The sequence below is a fragment of the Fusarium redolens genome (genome assembly GCF_020744475.1).
Source record: "Fusarium redolens strain MPI-CAGE-AT-0023 chromosome Unknown BKA55scaffold_19, whole genome shotgun sequence".
NCBI classification, from domain to species: domain Eukaryota; kingdom Fungi; phylum Ascomycota; class Sordariomycetes; order Hypocreales; family Nectriaceae; genus Fusarium; species Fusarium redolens.
In genome coordinates this window covers 756,840-775,232 of record NW_025763682.1, presented here as the reverse complement: position 1 = coordinate 775,232, position 18,393 = coordinate 756,840, and the positions used below count along the sequence as shown (strand labels likewise).

Sequence of the window (18,393 nt, the reverse complement as noted above, 5' to 3'; positions counted from 1 at the left end):
ATAAAGAAAAGACTGCACAAGACGATATATTCCAACACTTCTCAACTACAAGCTAAGTGTAGACTGTTAGTTAGGTTTAATTAAGATAAGGTCTTTATTATAAGATAGAGAATTAAATAATTAGTTTAATAATATCTAATATAAAGAAAAAGAGTATAAAATTATATATAAAAAGAAGCATAGAAAACTAAAGTCCTTAGGGAATCTGTCCCTTTATGTCTGTTACTACAGACATCTATCTGACCCTATTAACGAAGCTTAGACCTCTTACCCTAGAATGCTTGCTATAACCATTATAGTAGTTAATAAATTAATTAATTAAGTAAAAAATTAGGTATAGGAGGGAAAAGTAGTTTATATACTTAGATGGTTTATATGCTTATTATATATGTTATATAATTAAACTTTATTTTAAATAATTTACTTAAATTATATAGTTAAATAATAAGTTAGTAATATTTTAAAGGTTATTACTTATTAACTCCCTTATTACTTAGGGTTATATTTTTATATTATTATTAGTATTAGGTATTAATTCTCTTTATTAATTATAAACTTAAGGTTATTATTTTTTAATTATAGCCTATAGCTAAATTATTAATATTATCCTAACAGAATGTTATTTTAGTAAAATAGCTTATATATAACTTATAGCTATTATATAATTTTATTAACCTTAAGTATTCTTATATTAAAATAATACCTAAATTAAATCCTAGGATAAAACCTTAGTAAAAATAGCTTAAATAATATATCCTAACCCTAATCCAAACCTTAACCCTAATTCTTATTATTTATTTAAAATTAGAGCTTAAAACTATTTCTAAAAGCTTAAAGTTAATTACTTATTTAGCTATTTTAGCTAGTAGTTTTAAATAAATAGTAGTTTTATATAAATAGTTTATATACTTATCTTTTTAAGCTAATTAGCTTATATTACAATTAACCCTAACCCCACTTATGTTCATAGTTAAGTGTAAACCTACCCAGGACTGGCAACTAAGTATAGTCCTTAGATTGTAACGATTTGCAAAACCACTAGCATTTATAACTTTTAGCAAGTCCATAGCTGCCCAACCACAGGGTCATGGAATGCCACAATTACTAAAGGAGGCACTTCCATCTAGGCGTGACTTGAATCATCTAATGCAACGGCTTCGACCATGACAACATTAAACCTTTTGTATGTCTGGCCAAATGGTAGGGCTTTATCACCTGTCTACTGGAGACGCCGATCCTGGCCCGGGGAATTTGACCGCGTTCTTGAATGGCCGTTGACGGAAGGGTTGAGTGTGCCAGTACATCGCCAGCAACAACTGAGAGGGTCAGGGTAGCCAGATGAGGCCAGAATGGCGATGGTGTCCATGTCAGAGATGATGCGGCAAAGAGGGACATCGGGAAAGAAGATGAAGGCTACAGAGGTAATAATCTTATGCTTGGATTGTCCACTTCATTAACTCCATGAAATAACAGAAAACACGACATGCAGATAACAGTCGCAGAAGAGCGAGCGGTGGTATTAACACCTGGCGGGTATTGGCGCTTTTCTCCGGGTTAATTATTCCACTAACTATTATCGGCAGATTAAGTAACCTTATTAGTCTAGTTTTTTACTAATTATCAGCTCCCCCTCACAGAGCATTTTAAAACTGTTTAGCAACTAAAGAGATACAACCTAACGATGAACTATTCACATCAGAGTGATATGAGTCAATTTGAATCTGTCGCCGAACCTCCAATATCTAAGAAGCGCCAGCGTGGTTACATACGGAGCTTTAAGGCCTGTGATAGATGTAGGGCAAAGAAGACAAGGTGTATCCTAGATAGGCCTGAAGAGCCCAAGACTGTCTGCCAAAGATGTAAGAGAGAACGACAACTGTGTTCTCTGACAAGTCAATCAGTGTTAGCAAAGGACGTTGCAAAAGAATGCGACATTTCCCATGTTAGAACCAGTCATGAAGAAGGTTAGTTAAGATCATGGGCCTAAGTAATTGAGTCTTGCTGATGACATAGGGCCAACTATTCCACACAATGAACACAGCATTTCTAGGCCAGACAACACTCATAATAACCCTACCCGGTCTACCCCAGCGGCTGAAAGTGATCAGGAGGGGCCAGCGACATCGGTAGCTTCATCTAGATCCATGCAACCTCCACTTCATAGACTACCAGACTTTTACTTGATGCTACCTCTAACGACCAGAGTGACAGACAGTATCGACACTGTTGTACATGCCCCAATCTCGAACGATGGTGACACTATCAAACTTCTACAGCAGTCCTCGAACTATGAGGCTGCTAAAGATGGGGTTCAGCGCGATGCTTCGGCAGCTCTGTCAAATCCTTCACGATACGGGTCTTCGACAATGAATGGGCCATTCATATCAGACCTTTCGTCCCCCAGCATCGAGGCCCTACGACTATGGAACAGTCTGCGATTCGTTCGTATGGGCTGGTTGACTGCACTTGAGGCAGTCTCGTATATGGACCTGTAAGCTCTTCATATCGATTGCATTATCTCAAGGCTGATCCAATTTTGAAGCTTCTTTGAGAACATACTCCCGCTATCACCGGTAATGGATGACTTTTATAGCCACCACGACAACCATTACAAGCTGATAACACAAGAACCTCTCCTCTGTTGCACGATTCTCATGATATCCTCACGCTTTCATTGTCTCCAAGGTACTTCTAGCTGGTCAAGAAGCGTCGCTCTACACACTCGCCTTTGGGATCATTGCGAACATCTCGTCAATAGAATTATTTTCGGCCAAGAAAAGAAGTCTAAAGCAAAAACTCGAACGCTTGGATCAATTCAAGCCCTCATTCTCATGACTGAATGGGCGCCTAGATCGGTTTACTTCCCGCCCAAGTCAGATGGCTGGGATTCCGACCTACTCTTTCAGCTTCCTGACGAGCGTGACCAGTTAGATGGAAACTCGGCAGATGTGACCCAAGATCTCCAGGGGAATTGGTACCGAGATGTTGTAGCACCCGCAAAGACAATCGATCGCATGTCGTGGATGCTGCTTGGGTGTGCAGTCACTCTTGGCCATGAAATCGGTTTATTTAATGCAACACGACTTAACTCGACAGTGAACGATACACAGCACCACAGACTAAGCCACGTCTGGCTACGGAAGGTAATCTTTATTGCCGATGAACAACTGTCCAGCCGAAATGGACTTACATCAGTGATTCCTTCGAGCTTGAACTCATCGGCCTTTGAACCCTGGATAGGATCTTCATCTGGTAAGGAGGAGCAAACCCGCAAGTTTGTCAATGGCCAACTGGCTCTTGCAGAGCTAGCTCGATCAATTTCGAATACCCTGTTTTCTTCAAGAATTACTACGCAGGAGCTTATACAGAGCTACAAATACGTGAGCAGCATAGAAGAGTACCAGCAGAAACTTGCCGCATGGCGAGAGGTATACTTGGATAATCAAGGTAAGCTAGGCCGCTCTCTATCCAACCCAGCTCGCTGATAGCCCTTTCTTTCCTGCAGTGTTGTCATGGCACACATACGATCTGCTCGAAATAGAGTACCAGTACGCTTCGGTATTCCTTTACAGCTTGGGAATGCAGGCTGTGGTCGATCGGTCCTGTAGAAACAATCCCGACGATCCAAACGCATCAAGCCGGGCCATCGGGAACTGGATACTAAACTTTGCCACTCCGACTGACCTTCGGCTCATCAATACAGTGATTCAAGGCAGCTGTAAACTCATACAAAGTGCAATACACCTAGCTGAACGCGGTTCTCTACCATACTGCCCTACGCGTGTTATCACCCGCGTCATCGGCGTTTCCGTATTCCTTCTCAAAGCTCTTGGCCTAGGCGTTGAAAGAGCAGTGTTCAATAAGTCTTTGGACCAGCTTGAACATGTGGTCCAGGCTATCCGCAGCAGTACTTGGGACGACCTGGACCTTGCAAAACGTTATGCCGATGTCTTGCATAATCACATCTATCAACTCAAGAACGGCTCTGGTACACGAGGATCCCAACAAGAAACGCCTATTGCCGAGCAAAGCCATGATGACGCCTTGGCTGAGCGTGGAACAAGCAATGAAAGTGGTGACATCTTTGGTAATATACATGTTCCAGATGATTGGCCCGATTCACTTGCATTTCTCGATGCTTCTTTGGCTCCGTTCGGAATCGCCACTGATGAAAGCTCTGGGCTTGTCGGGCTGGGGGATAGTGATTGGAGTTTATTATGGAACATTCCTTCATTCTATATGCCCTCATTTCCTCCCTGAATAGCAGACACATATATAGTAATTTCGAGATTCAACTAAGCATCACTCCCAAACCCTCCTTATTCTAGATATAGTTGGCTTTTCCTTTAATATTCAGTGACCATTGGTTGGTGTGAACTTCCGATTGCCTTACGGTTGCCATTTAATGCCACCTTTGACTTTGCATCTTGTGTAGCATATTTGTCCTCGAGAGCCTGCCACAAAAGTCAGATATTAACATGTCACTTTCCTTTGAGACATTGCTTACCCAGTATTTGTTAAAGCCCACACCTTCACAAACTTCAGCAGCGGAGAGAATTGTTGGCGGCGGTCCGATTGGCAAGCTCGTCTTGAGAGCTTGCAGTGTCTCGCGGATACTCTTCAACTTGGCGGCGACAAGCATGAAGGGGTACGCAACGGCACTGAACCCTAGCTCTGCTAATTCCAAAGCGGAGAGGTTCTCGGTCATCCCCCCGTCGATTACTTCTATTATTAGTTTTCTGTGACCAGGAAGACTGTGGACTTACATACTATTAGCCAACATGGGCATTTGAACCTCCTCAACTGCTCGCTTCATTGCATCTCGGTCAGGAAGCGCCTCGATGAAGACACCATCTGCACCAATTCTTTGGAACTCCTTTGCGCGATAAATGGCTTCCTCCCAGCCAAGAATGAGAGAGTCAGTACGGGCCAGGATAAATATGTCTAGGCCGTTGTCTCTGGCGTCACATGCGGCCTGGATACGGGCAAACGCTTCTTCGCGTGGCACAACCGACTTGCCCTTGGTGTGTCCACAACCTTTGTGCCTTTAGTTAGCCGGATGGTGCTGAAATGAGAGTAAGTCTTACGTTTGGGCCAACTCTGGTCCTCGATCATGACACCAGCTGCTCCCGCAAGAGCAAAGCTCTCAACAGTCCGCTTCACGTTGACCGGTCCTCCATAGCCCGTATCTCCATCTGCTAAGATAGGAATAGATGTCACACGAGACGTCTCTTGGATTTTGTCACACATTTCCTGCATCGCGATGTAACCTGTGTCAGGCAACCCGTGAGAACTGGCGACAGTATATCCGGAGATAAACAGTATGGGAAAGCCGGCTTCCTCGACAAGCCGAGAGGAGAGTGCATCGTAGGAACAAGGGACGGTGAGAATTTTGGTCCTGTCGTTGTATGCCTCTAGCATCATACTACGTAGGCGGGATGCCCGTGAGGATGGCAGTCGACCCCGTGCATTGGGGAAACTAATGATTGCGGTTTCGGCGTCATTGCCCTGTCGCTCTACCTCAATTTCCTTGCCACTTTCGAACACGAAAGGGAACGATACGTCGTCGTTGTAGACTGCCGGCATGATGATTGATTCAAGTGTAAAGTGATAAAGATGGATGTTTGGTGATCTGAAGTGTAAACAATATCTGGCTCATCAGTATCATTGGAAAGTCCTCTGTTCATTTATACCTTTATGCCCATATTCCGCCCCCATTACTTTATGTCCCCATGGCCTCGCAAAGAGCGGGGTCAGTCGGATTCTCACCTCTATTCCCCCGCATTTCCATGGGATCTAGCATTCCAGCTCCAGGCTTCCCACGGTGACAGGCGAAACCTCTCCACATGAGAGTCCTTGAGATCCCGTGGGATCCCCTGAGAAACCGAAGGGGCACCATTGGAATTAAACTCTGTAATATTAGCCACCACGCCCCTGAGGGCTCGGGATCCTTTAACCGAACCCATCCCTGGCCTGTTCCCGTGGTCATTCGGAATTTCAGATGCAACTATTGGCTCCGTCATCGGTGGGACCCAAGTGTCATAGCGCATGATTCCTTGATTTCCCTTGAAATCCCGCACCGTACCCGGTAGCTCGCTCCGGAATAGCGCGGATTCGTCCATATTTCCAGCTCTACCCCAGACCCAACCCCGCATTCTCAGAACCTGGGGAAATTCATGGGGTAGGCCAATGGGAAATTTTTTTCCTTTTAAGCTCCCTTTATCCTGATAATTCCTTCTTCCTCACGTTGGCTATAAATATTCAAGTTACTCTAGCATTATTTCTCAATGGTCAGAAAACCACTCTGGTTGTCCTTTATTACTACTACCGCGGTCTATCCTCACGTCAACCTATCTCAAGATGACTATTGCCAAGTCTGATACCAGGGATGTGGAAAGCCCTAAACTCTCCATGGAAGAACATACTCGTGTCGACATTCCAGCGGATGCCAATCGCCGAGTCAGACGACTGGTATGATGCGTTCCTCCTTATCAATTGCGTAGCGCATTTCAGCTAACCGCCGTGTCCAGTTCGACCTCCGTGTTCTTCCCATTGTCTGTTGTCTCTACGTCTTATCCTACCTTGACCGAGGAAATATTGGAAATGCGAAAACTGCAGGCGCCCAAGATGCGCTTGGCCTTAGCTCTTCGCAGTGGGCTTGGGTATTAAATTCGTTTTATATCGCCTACATTCTTTTCGAATGGACTACTATGTTCTGGAAGATCTTCCCTGCGCATATCTATGTTGCAGTCCTCTGTCTGGGGTGAGTCTTTTATGTTCTCTACTCATGATCTAGCGCTGACGAATTGTTTCTAGCTGGGGAGCTGCTGCCATGAGCTCTGGTGCAGCTCGAAATATGGCAGAATTGGTTATTACCCGCGTTTTTCTGGGCATATTTGAGGCAACCTTTGGTGCCGGCGCTCCTTATTTCCTATCCTGCATATATAAACGAGAAGAGCTTGGACTCCGCATGGCTATTTTGCTGGGAATGTCTCCCCTTGCTAATACCTTTGCTTCGACTTTAGCATATGGTATTACACACATTCGCAATTCTCTGGAACCGTGGAGGCTTTTGTTCATCATTGGTAGGACAACCCTGAACCCCCTACGAACCTGGAAGCCCCCATACTAAAATCTATCTCAGAGGGAGCGCCGACTATCGCTTTTTCTGCCATTGTTTACTTCTTCCTTATCGATTCTCCCGCGACCGCCAAATTCCTCACCGAACAGGAGAAAACCTTCGCCGTCGAACGTCTACAAGTCCGCGATAATACATCGAACCAGGCGGTTAGTTGGAAGCAGATCATTGCTGGAGTATTTGACTACAAAAACTACATGCATGCTGCTATACACTTCTGTTGCAATTTCTCCTTTGCTGCCTTATCCAACTTTTTGCCTACTATTATACATAGTATAGGTTATGACTCGGTTACTGCACAAGGGCTGTCAGCACCTGTCTATTTTGCTGCATTTCTTCTTTGTCTTACGTCTGCCTTTTTCTCCGATAAATACGGTAACCGTGGATTTATTGTTGCTGGCTTTGGTGGACTGGGAGCTATTGGCTATGGTATTCTGGCTGGTGTCCGGGATTCGACAGGAGCCAGATATGCTGGAGTGTGGCTTGCAGCCTGCGGCATCTTCCCAGCTCTGGCTATGAACATCACCTGGCTGCTCAATAATCAAGGAGGAGACTCCAAAAAGGGAGCAGGTCTAGCCATCTCACTCATCATCGGACAATGCTCATCTCTTATCAGCAGCACTGTGTTCCCCAAATCAGCTGGGTATGTCACCTTTCCTTTATCTTGACCGAGTGCTAACTTCTTGCTAGGCCCTTCTATGTAGTGGGATGCGCTATCGGTTGCGGTATGAGTGGGCTCATTGTTTTCCTTGCCTTGATTATGCATTTCTTGTTGTCAAGGGAGAATAGAAAAAGGGATAAACTTTATGGACCTGTCGATAGTAATCAGGCAGTAGATGTCTCACAGCAGGGAGACTATGCCAGAAACTTCAGATACTTCACCTAGGAGTATGTCAGGGTATATATATTCAGTCAGGCTGATTAAGTGATAAACCTATCACGAGGCCTTATAAATGGACTTGTAGTGTATTCAACCTAAATGCAACTACCGGATAGTCAATTGACTTTGTTCCATTATCAATGTTTGCTAGCAACGTCTCGGAGAACTCTTATTGCGGCGATATCACCCATTTTCAGCCGTGCTATAGCACAAACGATAGGGGTAGAAGGAGTAATTTGGCATGTGAAAACCCAAAATTGACGACTGGGCCCATATCCAGATCCTGCACTCAGCACAAGAGGCTTCAGGAATTCCGATCTAGAGATATGCGCCTCCCGAGAGGCTGAACCTCACGGAGCATTAATATCACTCAGTAGACTATTAGGATGAGAAGTCCTATAAATAAAGATTATCTAATCTGATTAGATAAGGTTGCTATATAGCCGATAGCGTTTTAGCTATTATAATATTACACTTAGCTAAAAAAAATTGTATAATATATATTCACGGTAATATATATCACTTTAGCACTTTAGCACAGTGTGATATCACTTTAGCATATCATAATATGCAAGTCTGAGACGGGCTGCTGTGTGTAGGTCTGTTACAGCCGATGTTCATCGATGAGTGTCACATAGTCATCATGGACATTGGTGTTGGGACCGTGTGACTAAGGTGGTCCGATCTGCTGGTGACTGGGATGCGGATACTATGTAAGGAGCTGTGCTCCTCTCGGATATATGTAACTTAGAACTAACAATAACACAATCAACCCTTTTTACTTCAACATAGTACTGCCTACGAATATCCACTACCATAACCATATATTGACATTCCTTAAAAACATTAGACCGACAAGTAGTTGCCTGCGTTCTATAATATCATAAACTTCTCGGGGCGAACCTGGTTGATGAGTTCACCATCCATGACGCCGTCGCAGTATGCATCTCCAGTAAACGCGAAATTCCCATGCTCGCCCGGCCGTAGGACGAATGGAATCCGTGACCCCATTAATACGACAACCACATCCCCAGACATCATCATTGGCGGCCCCATGCCAAGATGGCCTTTCTTCGTCAGAAACGGTCGTTTGCCGCTCATTGTTCCCGTGCTACATTGGTAGTGGCTACCATCAGTATCAAGAATTGTCTCAGTTTGTCCTTGCAGCTCGCTCACCGACCCCGCAAGCTTGCGTTGCTCAAAAAGCTCACACTCTGCGACGAGTGACTTGTATGCCCTTCTAACATCAGATGTTGGTCGCGTAGTCCTGCCATTCCAGGTGTAAAGATCGCCGATTGGCACTCGCCAGACCGCTTCCTCTCGTCTAGACTCGCTGGCATAGATTGGCTCGTTTTTCAGGGCCGAAAGTTGACACATCAGTCTAACCTGAGCGAAGTAGCTCAGGTACTGCTCATGACTAAAAGATAGTGGTTTGTGCCATGGGCTCCCAACCTCTTCCACGACGTCCACCGTGATTCCTTCCAGGACGAGCATCAACGTGCTTGGAGATGATATTACGCTAAGTTCTGTGTCCCCGCAAGCCTGAAAAAATGGAGGGTCGACGAGGGTGTGATCGTAATACGATGGGCTGAGGTTGGAGCGCCAGTCCGATACCCATGAGGGAAGTGGGGTGTAACTCTTGGGAAATTGAGAGTATGAAAGGACTTCTAGTCCCTGTTTCTCGATCATGGCCCTCGCCGTCCGGCATAGGAGACCAGCATAGTCGAAGTCGCTATAATCGGGTATAATGTCCAGGCCATCTGTAGCTAGGCCCAGCAGCGCAAATATCCTGTCTCGCTGATCGGTCGCATGCATTTCGTGCTGTACGTATAGCTTTCGCATCAGGCTAAGGAGGCTGTCGCCGGTTGATTTCCCTGTCCATCTTGCGTCGTATCCCAGCCTCCGCTGCCTGGTACTGAAGAGGGCTGAGGTAGGCTCGTTCAAGATGAGCGGAAACTTTGCGTTGAGTTCCGCGAACTCTTTGTCCTTCCCGACGGCGTCCTTCAACAATTTCCCGCAGCTGAAATGTACAATCTGGATTGCGAGCATTACTAGCTCAACCGCTACAGACTTTTTACCGCAGACAAAGACTGTATCTGGGCAGAGACAGAACTCCTGAACTACCCATACCCTCTTGAACCACGGCCGTTGAAACCAGGCAATGATGGCGTCCAGGGAATCCCTGTATATAGAGCGGCTTTTTTCAAATAGAGCCTGGAATTCGATAGTCAGAGGGTCAGCAGGGTCTGCGTTGATGACTATCGGCTGGAGCTGCGGGAACTTCTCCTCGGTGTAGAAGCTTTCCAGACCAAGGTCGCGAGCATCTTGCCCTATTCTGGACCAGATATCCATGGCGGTGTCGGAGCCGCTCTCAGCAGGCCCCAGCCAAACGAGAACTCTCTGTGCTTTGGAGTAGATCTGACTCATCAGCCCTATCTGCAAGCTCTTCTCCTGTAGATTCTCCTGGTTAATGCAGATTTGGTCGATCCAGAGCGTTATGGCCTCATCCTCCCTCCGCAGGTGTCGAATCGCCTCATCCAGAGATTGAGTGATACGGAACTCTGTTTCTGGCAGCTTCAGACTGTGTGTTCGAGCCGCAGTTCCCCATGTGTACGAGAGCGCCTGGAAGTTCATAGGTTCCGATATGGGCGTCATCAACATCTTACAGTAGATAGGGACCCAGGAGTAACCAGCTGGATAGATCTTCAGCAGTCGGATATGCGTGGCGGCAGATGGGAGAATCGCATGTTGCTCAGCCGCCGAGGATGAATTGGGCGTATCAGACAGTAAAGTCGAAACAGCCTTCTCTAGGAATTTAAACATGGTGATGCAAGAAAGAAGATGCTCGATGTAGAAATAATCAATAAGTATTAAGGACGGTCTATAGGTTTGCCAGTTTAGGAGACCATCCTTCTTTAAACTTGTGGTGGCTTTTACAGCCTGGGTTATTGATGCGGTCGGGATGCGCTGCGGGGTTCGCGCGACTCGGCATAATACGTATGCCGGATGGCGATGCGCCACAATTTCGCTTGGCTGCCGATTATGGAGGGACTGTATGTATGTATGTAGATTTTTCGTACGGAGGGCCATCGGCCCCGAAAAGTCAACTACTAGGACATAGGACGTGCTGAGCTAAAAGGTTTATCTACGTGCTAATTACATTACATCCTTATTGTCCGTCCTATTTTCAGTAAAAGAGGAAACCCTGTCGGTAGCTAAGGCTGTGATTAGCTTGAGAGAGGGATTAGAGTAAGGTAAGGTAAAAAGCCTCTTTTAGTTAAAGCAGAGACCCTTATAAGGCTAGAGGAAGTACTAGCAGTAGTATATAATATAAGGTAAGTAACATAATATTAATAAAAATAAAGAAAGAGTTAAATAAAAAAGGATTATATTAAAAAGATAAAAATAATTAATAATATAAAAAGAAAGTTTAATAAAAAAAAAAAAACTTTTTTAAATAAAAAATACTTAAAAAATAATATAAAAAATCAGAAAATAATTAAAAAAAAGTAAAAAATAAAAAGAAATAAAAAGAGGTAAAAAAATAGAGATAAAAAGAAGTATTATACAATATAATAAAGCTAGCTGGCCTAAAACCTATTATATTACTAACTAGTTTAGGTAGTTTTTAAAGCTCTTAGGGGAAAGAGAAAATAACCTCTATCTATTAACATTTTCCATTTTAATATAAACCCTATTAAAGGCTTAAAAACGGCTTGCTTGTCTGGCTGCAGCTATAACAGCCCTTTCGATAGAGTAAGCAAGGCAGGCTTCGACACATGCTACTCCGTATACAGAGGCTTAATAGCGGGCAGCTAACCACATAGCTAATGCACAGGGCCTTCGGGAGTGCAATGGCACTTGCCACAAACTAATAAATGCAGGCGAGCAATTCGAAAACAGGGGTTTTTTGAGTTCAATTTTAGACGCTGTGGCGCTGCTACCTAGCATGAAGAGGCTGGTAATCGTATGATACTGAGACATTTTAGCGCATGACCTTCCTTTAGTTCGGCATTTGGTAAAACCTCGCTCTAGTGCAAGCCTGATAAAAATCCGTAGCTCAACTGGCTTCCTAATAATTTACAGATGGAACCTAATGGCTATAGTATTAATAGCTATAAATACCAATAGTTGCTTTTAGTTAGTGGCAGGATAGCGGCAAGTAAGGGGGTTTACCTGATTCTGCCTTACGAGGCGCCTTATAGTTAGTTCCTCTAAGCATCCCTTAATTCCTAACAGTATTAGCGTTGTTACCTCACTTATGTGGCTTTACTTACTACAATCCCGTAATTCCATGACATGCCGTCTGATATACGGACAGGGATTTCTGGCCAACGGGTTAGAAAGAAGTCTGGTACCTTGGTGCTTATGGGTGCCCAAAGGCGTGCAAACCCATCACAATGTGAACAGCCATCGATGCCCAAACCCAAGTCTTTGGTCTCACGTTTGGTTTTGCACTCTGCTTGGTTTCAACCAGGCGGATCGCCATTCTACTACGCCACCAGATATGATAAGAATAGTCTCAGTTTTCATAACCAAATTCTTTCTGTTATTATGTCCCGCGTGTATTGTGATCATTTTCGCAGGTCTTCCCATGGCGAATAGTTCAAACCTCTCTCACCGAGAGACTCTTGAATGTCAGACGAGGAAAGAGAGGAGTTGCAGGAACATCACACTAGGCTTGTGCAAGGGCGAGTGGCTGGGACCTCGCACAGTTTGCCTACTTTAGGTAGAGCATGTTGCCTTTATTTCACACTAATAAAATCAGAAAACCTAAAACGTTTCTATCGGCTAACCTTATTACATACTACAATAACAATATCTATAAAGTAAAAATTAATAGAATTAATAACATACACAATAAGCAAATAAAACAAACAAGCGAGTGAAACATGTGATGGTTGGGTTCCAAACTATGAAACTAAGCCGTTCTATGTTTCTATTTGCAGATGGCGTAGGGCGTAAACAGAGCGTTGTCGAAGTATCACGTCTCTTAATGGTAGATTCAATGCATATTAGGCTTAATTAATATAAAGAAGTTTTATTAATAGCTAGTAAGCTAGTCTCTATAAAAGTGCAAATAAAAGTGATTTATATACTAGAGTTTGTAGTAAGGACTGATGGTATAATGTGGTCGGTCCCTGGTGGACCGGTGATGTTTATGCATCGGTCTGGATAGACTGTTGAGTGAGAGTCGTCGGTCCTTATCTTATCAGTGGACCGAACTGTCTACGGAGTAGAGGGAGTAAGATTACGAGGCGCAGGCAGCCATGCACCCAGCTGATGCAGCCAATCACGCTATTATTCAACCCTGTTTGACTTTTTCAGCCGTAATATTTAGCAGTAGACCCATGCAGAAACTTTGATGCCTAATACTGGTCGGCTTCGCCAATGCCTTGGATGATAGACTCTAATTAATCAGTCAGTCAGGCTCTCCAACCGTCAAAGCTGAGTTTGATCCATGATAAATCATCTCGTGCGGTGATATAGGTCGAAGTTGAACTACATACATATACGGGTAACGGGGTTTGGATGTCCATCAGTCGGTTTCTTGCCGAAATTACGTGCACTCAACTCTCCTCACTGGCTTGGTTATCTCTTTTCTCTCTCATTCTCCCATTTTCCAAGCCCAGCCTCTTTCTCTGGTGAAGAAACTGCGGGGTTTGCATGGACCCAGATCTGCAGCCACAGAGGGGCAGCCAACGCATGAAACACAAAGGATAAGTCAGGCTGTAGTACGGAGTAGGTCTTTCCACATTTTTCACCGCCTTTTTGCAAACAAAAACAGGTCAAATAGCTCTGTGAAACGTGTATGACGATGATTCACTTCCGTTGCTCACTGCTATTTGTCTATCACCTTCCAAGACCCCGGCAATAAGCATCTACGCGCGCGCGGTTTCATTGGTCAGGCTCTGGTGGTTCGAGCCAACAACGTGAATCCCCCATAATTGACTGTAAGTCAGCCGCAAGTCGACTTTCGCCTGCCGGGCTTTAGCCAAAGTCAGGGATCATGCACCACTCTCTGACGCCCAGCCTGATCATTTCTACTGTATATCCTTAGTTAGTTCCTTATGGCTGAATATTCTTTTCGCCGATCTTGTAATATCTCTGTATAACGGTTGCACAAGCCGTTAAGCCACAGGGCAAAAGATCGGGCCATAATCGCTATGCAAGCAATTATGGGTGTGCTACAGCTGCCTTATAGAAGCCTTACAGCGCTGTTACGGGCACGAATCGTAACACTCTGGCCCTGCTTCTATAACGTCCTCGTCTTCTTAACTAAACTTAGTAATTTTAAAAGACATAATTACACTTCTACTTATAAGAAATAAATACATAAATACCTTAGGATATTAAATTATTATAAGAAGAAGTTTTAAAGTATTAAAGAGATATTTCTTATAACTTTATATATAACTAATTTAATTTATATTATAACTATAACTGCTAAAAGGGCCTTACTCTTAAAGAACTTAAATTTATTAAAATCCTAGCCTGTAAACTGGCTATAATTAAAGCTTAAAATCACTAAATTACTTAAAGCCGCTTTTACCTGCTTTAAAGAAATCTTCGCCGAGATATCTGCCATCGTCACACACCACGCTGCCCACGTTCCCTCATCCTCTCCCCTAAAGCCTTCCAGACCTCCTGAGAAATCTCAAACATCTCCTCGGTAAGCTTCTCTTTCAATGCCTTGCGCTCATTGATTATGCCCTCCAAGATGCTGTATATACCTCCGTCTGTGCAGCCTTCATCGATGCTTTGGACACTCGTCATGCTCTGTTCAGCAGGCGTCATGTAGTAATACAAACGGCAGAGCTCTTGCATCTCAGGTGATATTGCCTCCTCCTGTTTCTCCTCCTTTGTACCTCGCTGTGCTGAGGATCGCTTGAATGCACGGTTGAACGATCGTTTGCGGCTGATCTCAGACGGCGCCGCAGTTTCAAGGGTACCGCTAGGGAAGTGAACGCGCCGCTTCTTGTTCTTGGAGCATTTAGTTGTCTTGAAGCAGCTCTTGAGAGCGCGGGAGATGTTGGTGCTCGTTGTGCCTGAAGCCATATTGAGTACCACGGTCGATAACGTGCGTATTTGTCTTGAGAACAGCGACGCAGCCGCAGAAGAAAGAATGTCGCATCAGGCGGGTTATCCGATTGACGATGGTACGATATAAGAGCATTATAGTGATTGAGCTGAAGCCGCAAGTGAAGTTCGTGTTTCTGTGAAAGACTGAGAATGACGGCGATGCTGCTGTACTCAGCCGCCCCCCACAGCTTGCGCCTCAATTGACTGTATCGTCCTTGTCATTGTGTGAAATCGGTATCGATGCGAGACACAGTAAAGAAGTAAAAGGTCAAGGACAAGCGAAAGTCGCCGCGAGCCTGATGATGATTTGAAGCGGTCAAGACTGGTGAAGAAAGGAAAGGTTCTACCTATGAAGGGGGTCCAGGGCTCCATGACCAAAAGAGTGAAGTGAGGTGACACAGAAAGTTGGTGACATCGACCACAACCATTTGCTTACTTTAGTGATGCGATGACTTCTGATCGAAACTCAAGATCGTGAGGAACATGTCGGATTATAGTGCGCCGATGTTCTCTTGGAAGATGGCCATCCTCTTAGTACAAGATGAAGAATCTAGCACTAACAGCAGATATGCTTGAGTACGGCCCTGTCTTGAAAGGCACGTCTTTTAAAGTGAACATGGTTGACTGAGCCCTGAAAGAATCCTATCTTTGCACTTAGAACACATCTGAGATAGTTGTCCATTCTGGGAGGACCATATCTGCATTTATGATTACTATTGTAGAAAGTGTTTGAGGAAATGAGCTATGTAACATGATAACTTCACGTTAGCCCAGATACAGTCAGGTCACACCAACGCGGGGGTGGCTAATTCCTAAGGTATTCCAACAACAGCTTCAAACATGTAATATCTATAAAACTAATGATTGCTTCTTGTCATCTTCTGCATACGCTATCAGCATCATTCAGTTCCCTGCAAAGCGCTCGCATGGTTTCGCGTATCGGGGTGCCAGTATCTCCAAAGCACTCCTATACTTTTCCTTCGCAGTGCAATCCGAGAACACCAACACCGACGCACACATACACAGACAAGACCTGTGTCTCAGCCCCGAAATGACAGATTGGGATGGCACCTCTCTTTCGCACAGCCCTTTTACAGAGGACTGATTAATGAACAAGATGTCCACCCGGCAAAGAAGGCAGGTGCATAATGAGCGGGAGACTGAACAAAAGCTCCGATCTATGTACTGAATAACTCCTCTATTGACATGCCTTCTATCCCCTCAATCCCACAATCCCACAACGTCATGTATACTGCAAGAGGCTTTATAAGCTACAAGCATAATCTTTAGGGAGCCTTCGCCTCTGTATTTTCAGTGACTTGCACAATATTCTCCTCTCCTCCATTACCCGCGGCGTCTTGCTTAACGCGACTCGCCCGCCAACCTGGTCCAAAACGAGTCAATGCAATGAAAAAGGGAACGATAAACAAAAGAATGGCCGCGCAGACAGTGTATGTCCAACCAGGGTGAACTGCGTCGGTCAATGGTTGTATAGCGGCGGTTATGGCAGCACCCAAGCCACAGCGTATCAAGTTGTTAGCCGCACTTGCAGTAGCCGCGTCTTGAGGGAAGAGATCTACCAGAAGAGCGTTCAGAGCTTGCGCCACGGCGGTGGTGGTGTAGCCGATGACAAAGAGGAACACTATGGGTCCGGCTAGGTGGGTGGGCTTGTTCAACGTCCATCCATACCCAATAAGACTCGCGATAGCGGCGACGATATGCGGCCATGTTACTTGCAGGCGGGCGTGCTCTACAGGCATATTTGGGTCCCGACGGGCAAACTTTAGGTGGATATTATGCTTAGCAGCTGTCTTTCGGTAGGCCCTGTCCATGAGTCGGCCTGTGATGACAGTACAGACAGCGCTGCCAACACCAAAAGCCAAGAAGCAAAGGGATGTTTGCACCTCAGAAAGGCCGTAGAGGCTCGTCATAAGCTGCGGAAGCCCAGTGTTGACGCCAGCAATCAGTATGTTGATTACACCGTTGCCCGCTAGCACCACCGCCCCCTCCTTGTCCAGCACCACCTTGAAAATAGAGAAAGGATTGGGGAAAGACATGGAATTCCGCTCCGTGGCCTCTACCTGCTGCTGTTTGCTCCGCTGCTGGAAACATAAGCAGAGAGGTTGACTGAGCCGCGGTGGCACCCGCGATCCGTTGCCTACAAGTTTACGGTTGGTCTCGGGGAAAAGGAAGAGGAACAAGATCCCCAGCACGACGCACGCGATGGCCAAGAACCAAAAGATGGAATGCCACCCCAGATATCGAGTCAAGACGCCGCCTAGCACGGGTGCCAAAGCAGGGCCAAGAACGGGCGCAACGGTGGCCCATGCCATATAGGAGCCACGCTCAGCCGGCTCGACAATATCTGCTATAACGCCACTGGCGAGGGGAATTAACCCGCCGGCGCCGGCGCTTTGTACGCACCGCAGCACTAGAAGCCCCGCGTAAGTATTCTGTAGTGCCAGGGCAATATTGGCAATGAGAAAAGTCGAGAAACACGCGATGTAAGCGAGGCGACGGCCACTAGTGTCGGAGAAACTGCCGATGAAAGTGGGAGCGATGCCTTGCAGGATCTGGGTCAACGTGAGCATACTTGGAGTGCAGGAGCCAAGGATGGAGCCACTCTACCATAAAGGTTGTTACTGATAGGTTGACGTCTGTGATAGTCACGCCAAGATCGCTAGCTACGGTTGGGAGGGCGGGATAGTACATGCTAGTGGCCATTGTCCCGAGGAGCGCAAAGAGCGATACAGATACGACCATCAGGCGCTTCGGCCAGGTGCCGTAGACAGAGAAGACGTCGTCTTGCATGGCTGACAGACTGATAAAGAAGTTGTCGGAGGTGACCCTCGTGGAGGAGCCAGTGAGAGGGGAAGCGAAGCATATGTAGAAAGTTGAAGAGAAGTCAAGAGCCTGGTATTTCATAAGTAGTAAAGGACTCTGGAGTGAGAAGGAAAGAATCAGACCAGCAATGAGGGATCTACAATTCCCGTGTAAGCGATGCCGTATATCCGTAAGCTCATGAGATTCGGAACTTTTTGTTGATATAATTAGCACCCAGCTAGCCTAATTAGGCAGCTCTTGTTACGGACGGTCATATCATATCATATTAGAAGCGCTTATCTTGCATTCGTATTTCAGAAGGAGTTCATTCGTATTAATGCAGTCAGGCCGATTTGGAGGTAGGCATCTGCTTTTACCGAGTACATGTGAATCCTAGTCTCTGAAAGGAACAAATGTCAAGATAAGGATCTTTAAACCTTGTAAAACAAATCCAGAGTAGTAAAAGCCA

The 18,393-nt window shown here is 45.3% G+C and overlaps 8 protein-coding genes across 8 annotated transcripts; 4 read left to right on the top strand and 4 right to left on the bottom strand.

The window, feature by feature from the left end:
- Positions 1-2,144: 2,144 nt before the first annotated feature.
- Positions 2,145-4,260, top strand: BKA55DRAFT_695770 (uncharacterized protein; the record flags this gene model as incomplete). Its single annotated transcript, XM_046200202.1, has 3 exons — positions 2,145-2,491; positions 2,543-3,447; positions 3,506-4,260. 3 exons carry the CDS (start codon positions 2,145-2,147, stop codon positions 4,258-4,260), a joined length of 2,007 nt encoding a protein of 668 aa, XP_046044013.1.
- Positions 4,261-4,346: 86 nt separating this feature from the next.
- Positions 4,347-5,586, bottom strand: BKA55DRAFT_544689 (carboxyvinyl-carboxyphosphonate phosphorylmutase; the record flags this gene model as incomplete). Its single annotated transcript, XM_046190740.1, has 4 exons — positions 4,347-4,454; positions 4,508-4,725; positions 4,771-5,037; positions 5,088-5,586. 4 exons carry the CDS (start codon positions 5,584-5,586, stop codon positions 4,347-4,349), a joined length of 1,092 nt encoding a protein of 363 aa, XP_046044012.1.
- An 825-nt stretch (positions 5,587-6,411) lies between these two features.
- Positions 6,412-8,024, top strand: BKA55DRAFT_523474 (major facilitator superfamily domain-containing protein; the record flags this gene model as incomplete). Its single annotated transcript, XM_046188640.1, has 5 exons — positions 6,412-6,471; positions 6,531-6,763; positions 6,817-7,085; positions 7,145-7,781; positions 7,829-8,024. The coding sequence occupies 5 exons, from the start codon at positions 6,412-6,414 to the stop codon at positions 8,022-8,024; spliced, it is 1,395 nt and encodes a 464-aa protein (XP_046044011.1).
- Positions 8,025-8,783: 759 nt separating this feature from the next.
- On the bottom strand, positions 8,784-11,011 carry BKA55DRAFT_581007 (heterokaryon incompatibility protein-domain-containing protein). The gene has a single exon (XM_046194008.1). It carries the CDS (start codon positions 10,839-10,841, stop codon positions 8,892-8,894), a length of 1,950 nt encoding a protein of 649 aa, XP_046044010.1. The 5' UTR covers positions 10,842-11,011; the 3' UTR covers positions 8,784-8,891.
- A 1,453-nt stretch (positions 11,012-12,464) lies between these two features.
- BKA55DRAFT_581005 (uncharacterized protein) lies at positions 12,465-12,798 on the top strand. The gene has a single exon (XM_046194007.1). It carries the CDS (start codon positions 12,526-12,528, stop codon positions 12,745-12,747), a length of 222 nt encoding a protein of 73 aa, XP_046044009.1. The 5' UTR covers positions 12,465-12,525; the 3' UTR covers positions 12,748-12,798.
- A 1,359-nt stretch (positions 12,799-14,157) lies between these two features.
- BKA55DRAFT_581004 (uncharacterized protein) lies at positions 14,158-14,362 on the top strand. Its single transcript, XM_046194006.1, has one exon. The coding sequence runs from the start codon at positions 14,186-14,188 to the stop codon at positions 14,348-14,350; it is 165 nt and encodes a 54-aa protein (XP_046044008.1). The 5' UTR covers positions 14,158-14,185; the 3' UTR covers positions 14,351-14,362.
- A 247-nt stretch (positions 14,363-14,609) lies between these two features.
- On the bottom strand, positions 14,610-15,077 carry BKA55DRAFT_695766 (uncharacterized protein; the record flags this gene model as incomplete). Its single annotated transcript, XM_046200201.1, has 1 exon — positions 14,610-15,077. One exon carries the CDS (start codon positions 15,075-15,077, stop codon positions 14,610-14,612), a length of 468 nt encoding a protein of 155 aa, XP_046044007.1.
- An 890-nt stretch (positions 15,078-15,967) lies between these two features.
- BKA55DRAFT_742786 (major facilitator superfamily domain-containing protein) lies at positions 15,968-18,013 on the bottom strand. The gene is made up of 2 exons (XM_046201519.1): positions 17,730-18,013; positions 15,968-17,674 (listed from the first exon to the last, which is right to left on the bottom strand). The coding sequence occupies exons 1-2, from the start codon at positions 17,910-17,912 to the stop codon at positions 16,388-16,390; spliced, it is 1,470 nt and encodes a 489-aa protein (XP_046044006.1). The 5' UTR covers positions 17,913-18,013; the 3' UTR covers positions 15,968-16,387.
- Between the last annotated feature and the right edge of the window lie 380 nt (positions 18,014-18,393).

Coding starts and splice junctions, on each gene's coding strand:
- BKA55DRAFT_581007 (XM_046194008.1), bottom strand. CDS start 10,841: ATGTTTAAATTCCTAGAGAAGGCTGTTTCGACTTTACTGTCTGATACG.
- BKA55DRAFT_581005 (XM_046194007.1), top strand. CDS start 12,526: ATGATAAGAATAGTCTCAGTTTTCATAACCAAATTCTTTCTGTTATTA.
- BKA55DRAFT_581004 (XM_046194006.1), top strand. CDS start 14,186: ATGCAAGCAATTATGGGTGTGCTACAGCTGCCTTATAGAAGCCTTACA.
- BKA55DRAFT_742786 (XM_046201519.1), bottom strand. CDS start 17,912: ATGCAAGACGACGTCTTCTCTGTCTACGGCACCTGGCCGAAGCGCCTG. Junction 17,675..17,729: donor TATCAGTAACAACCTTTATG/GTAGAGTGGCTC, acceptor ACGTTGACCCAG/ATCCTGCAAGGCATCGCTCC.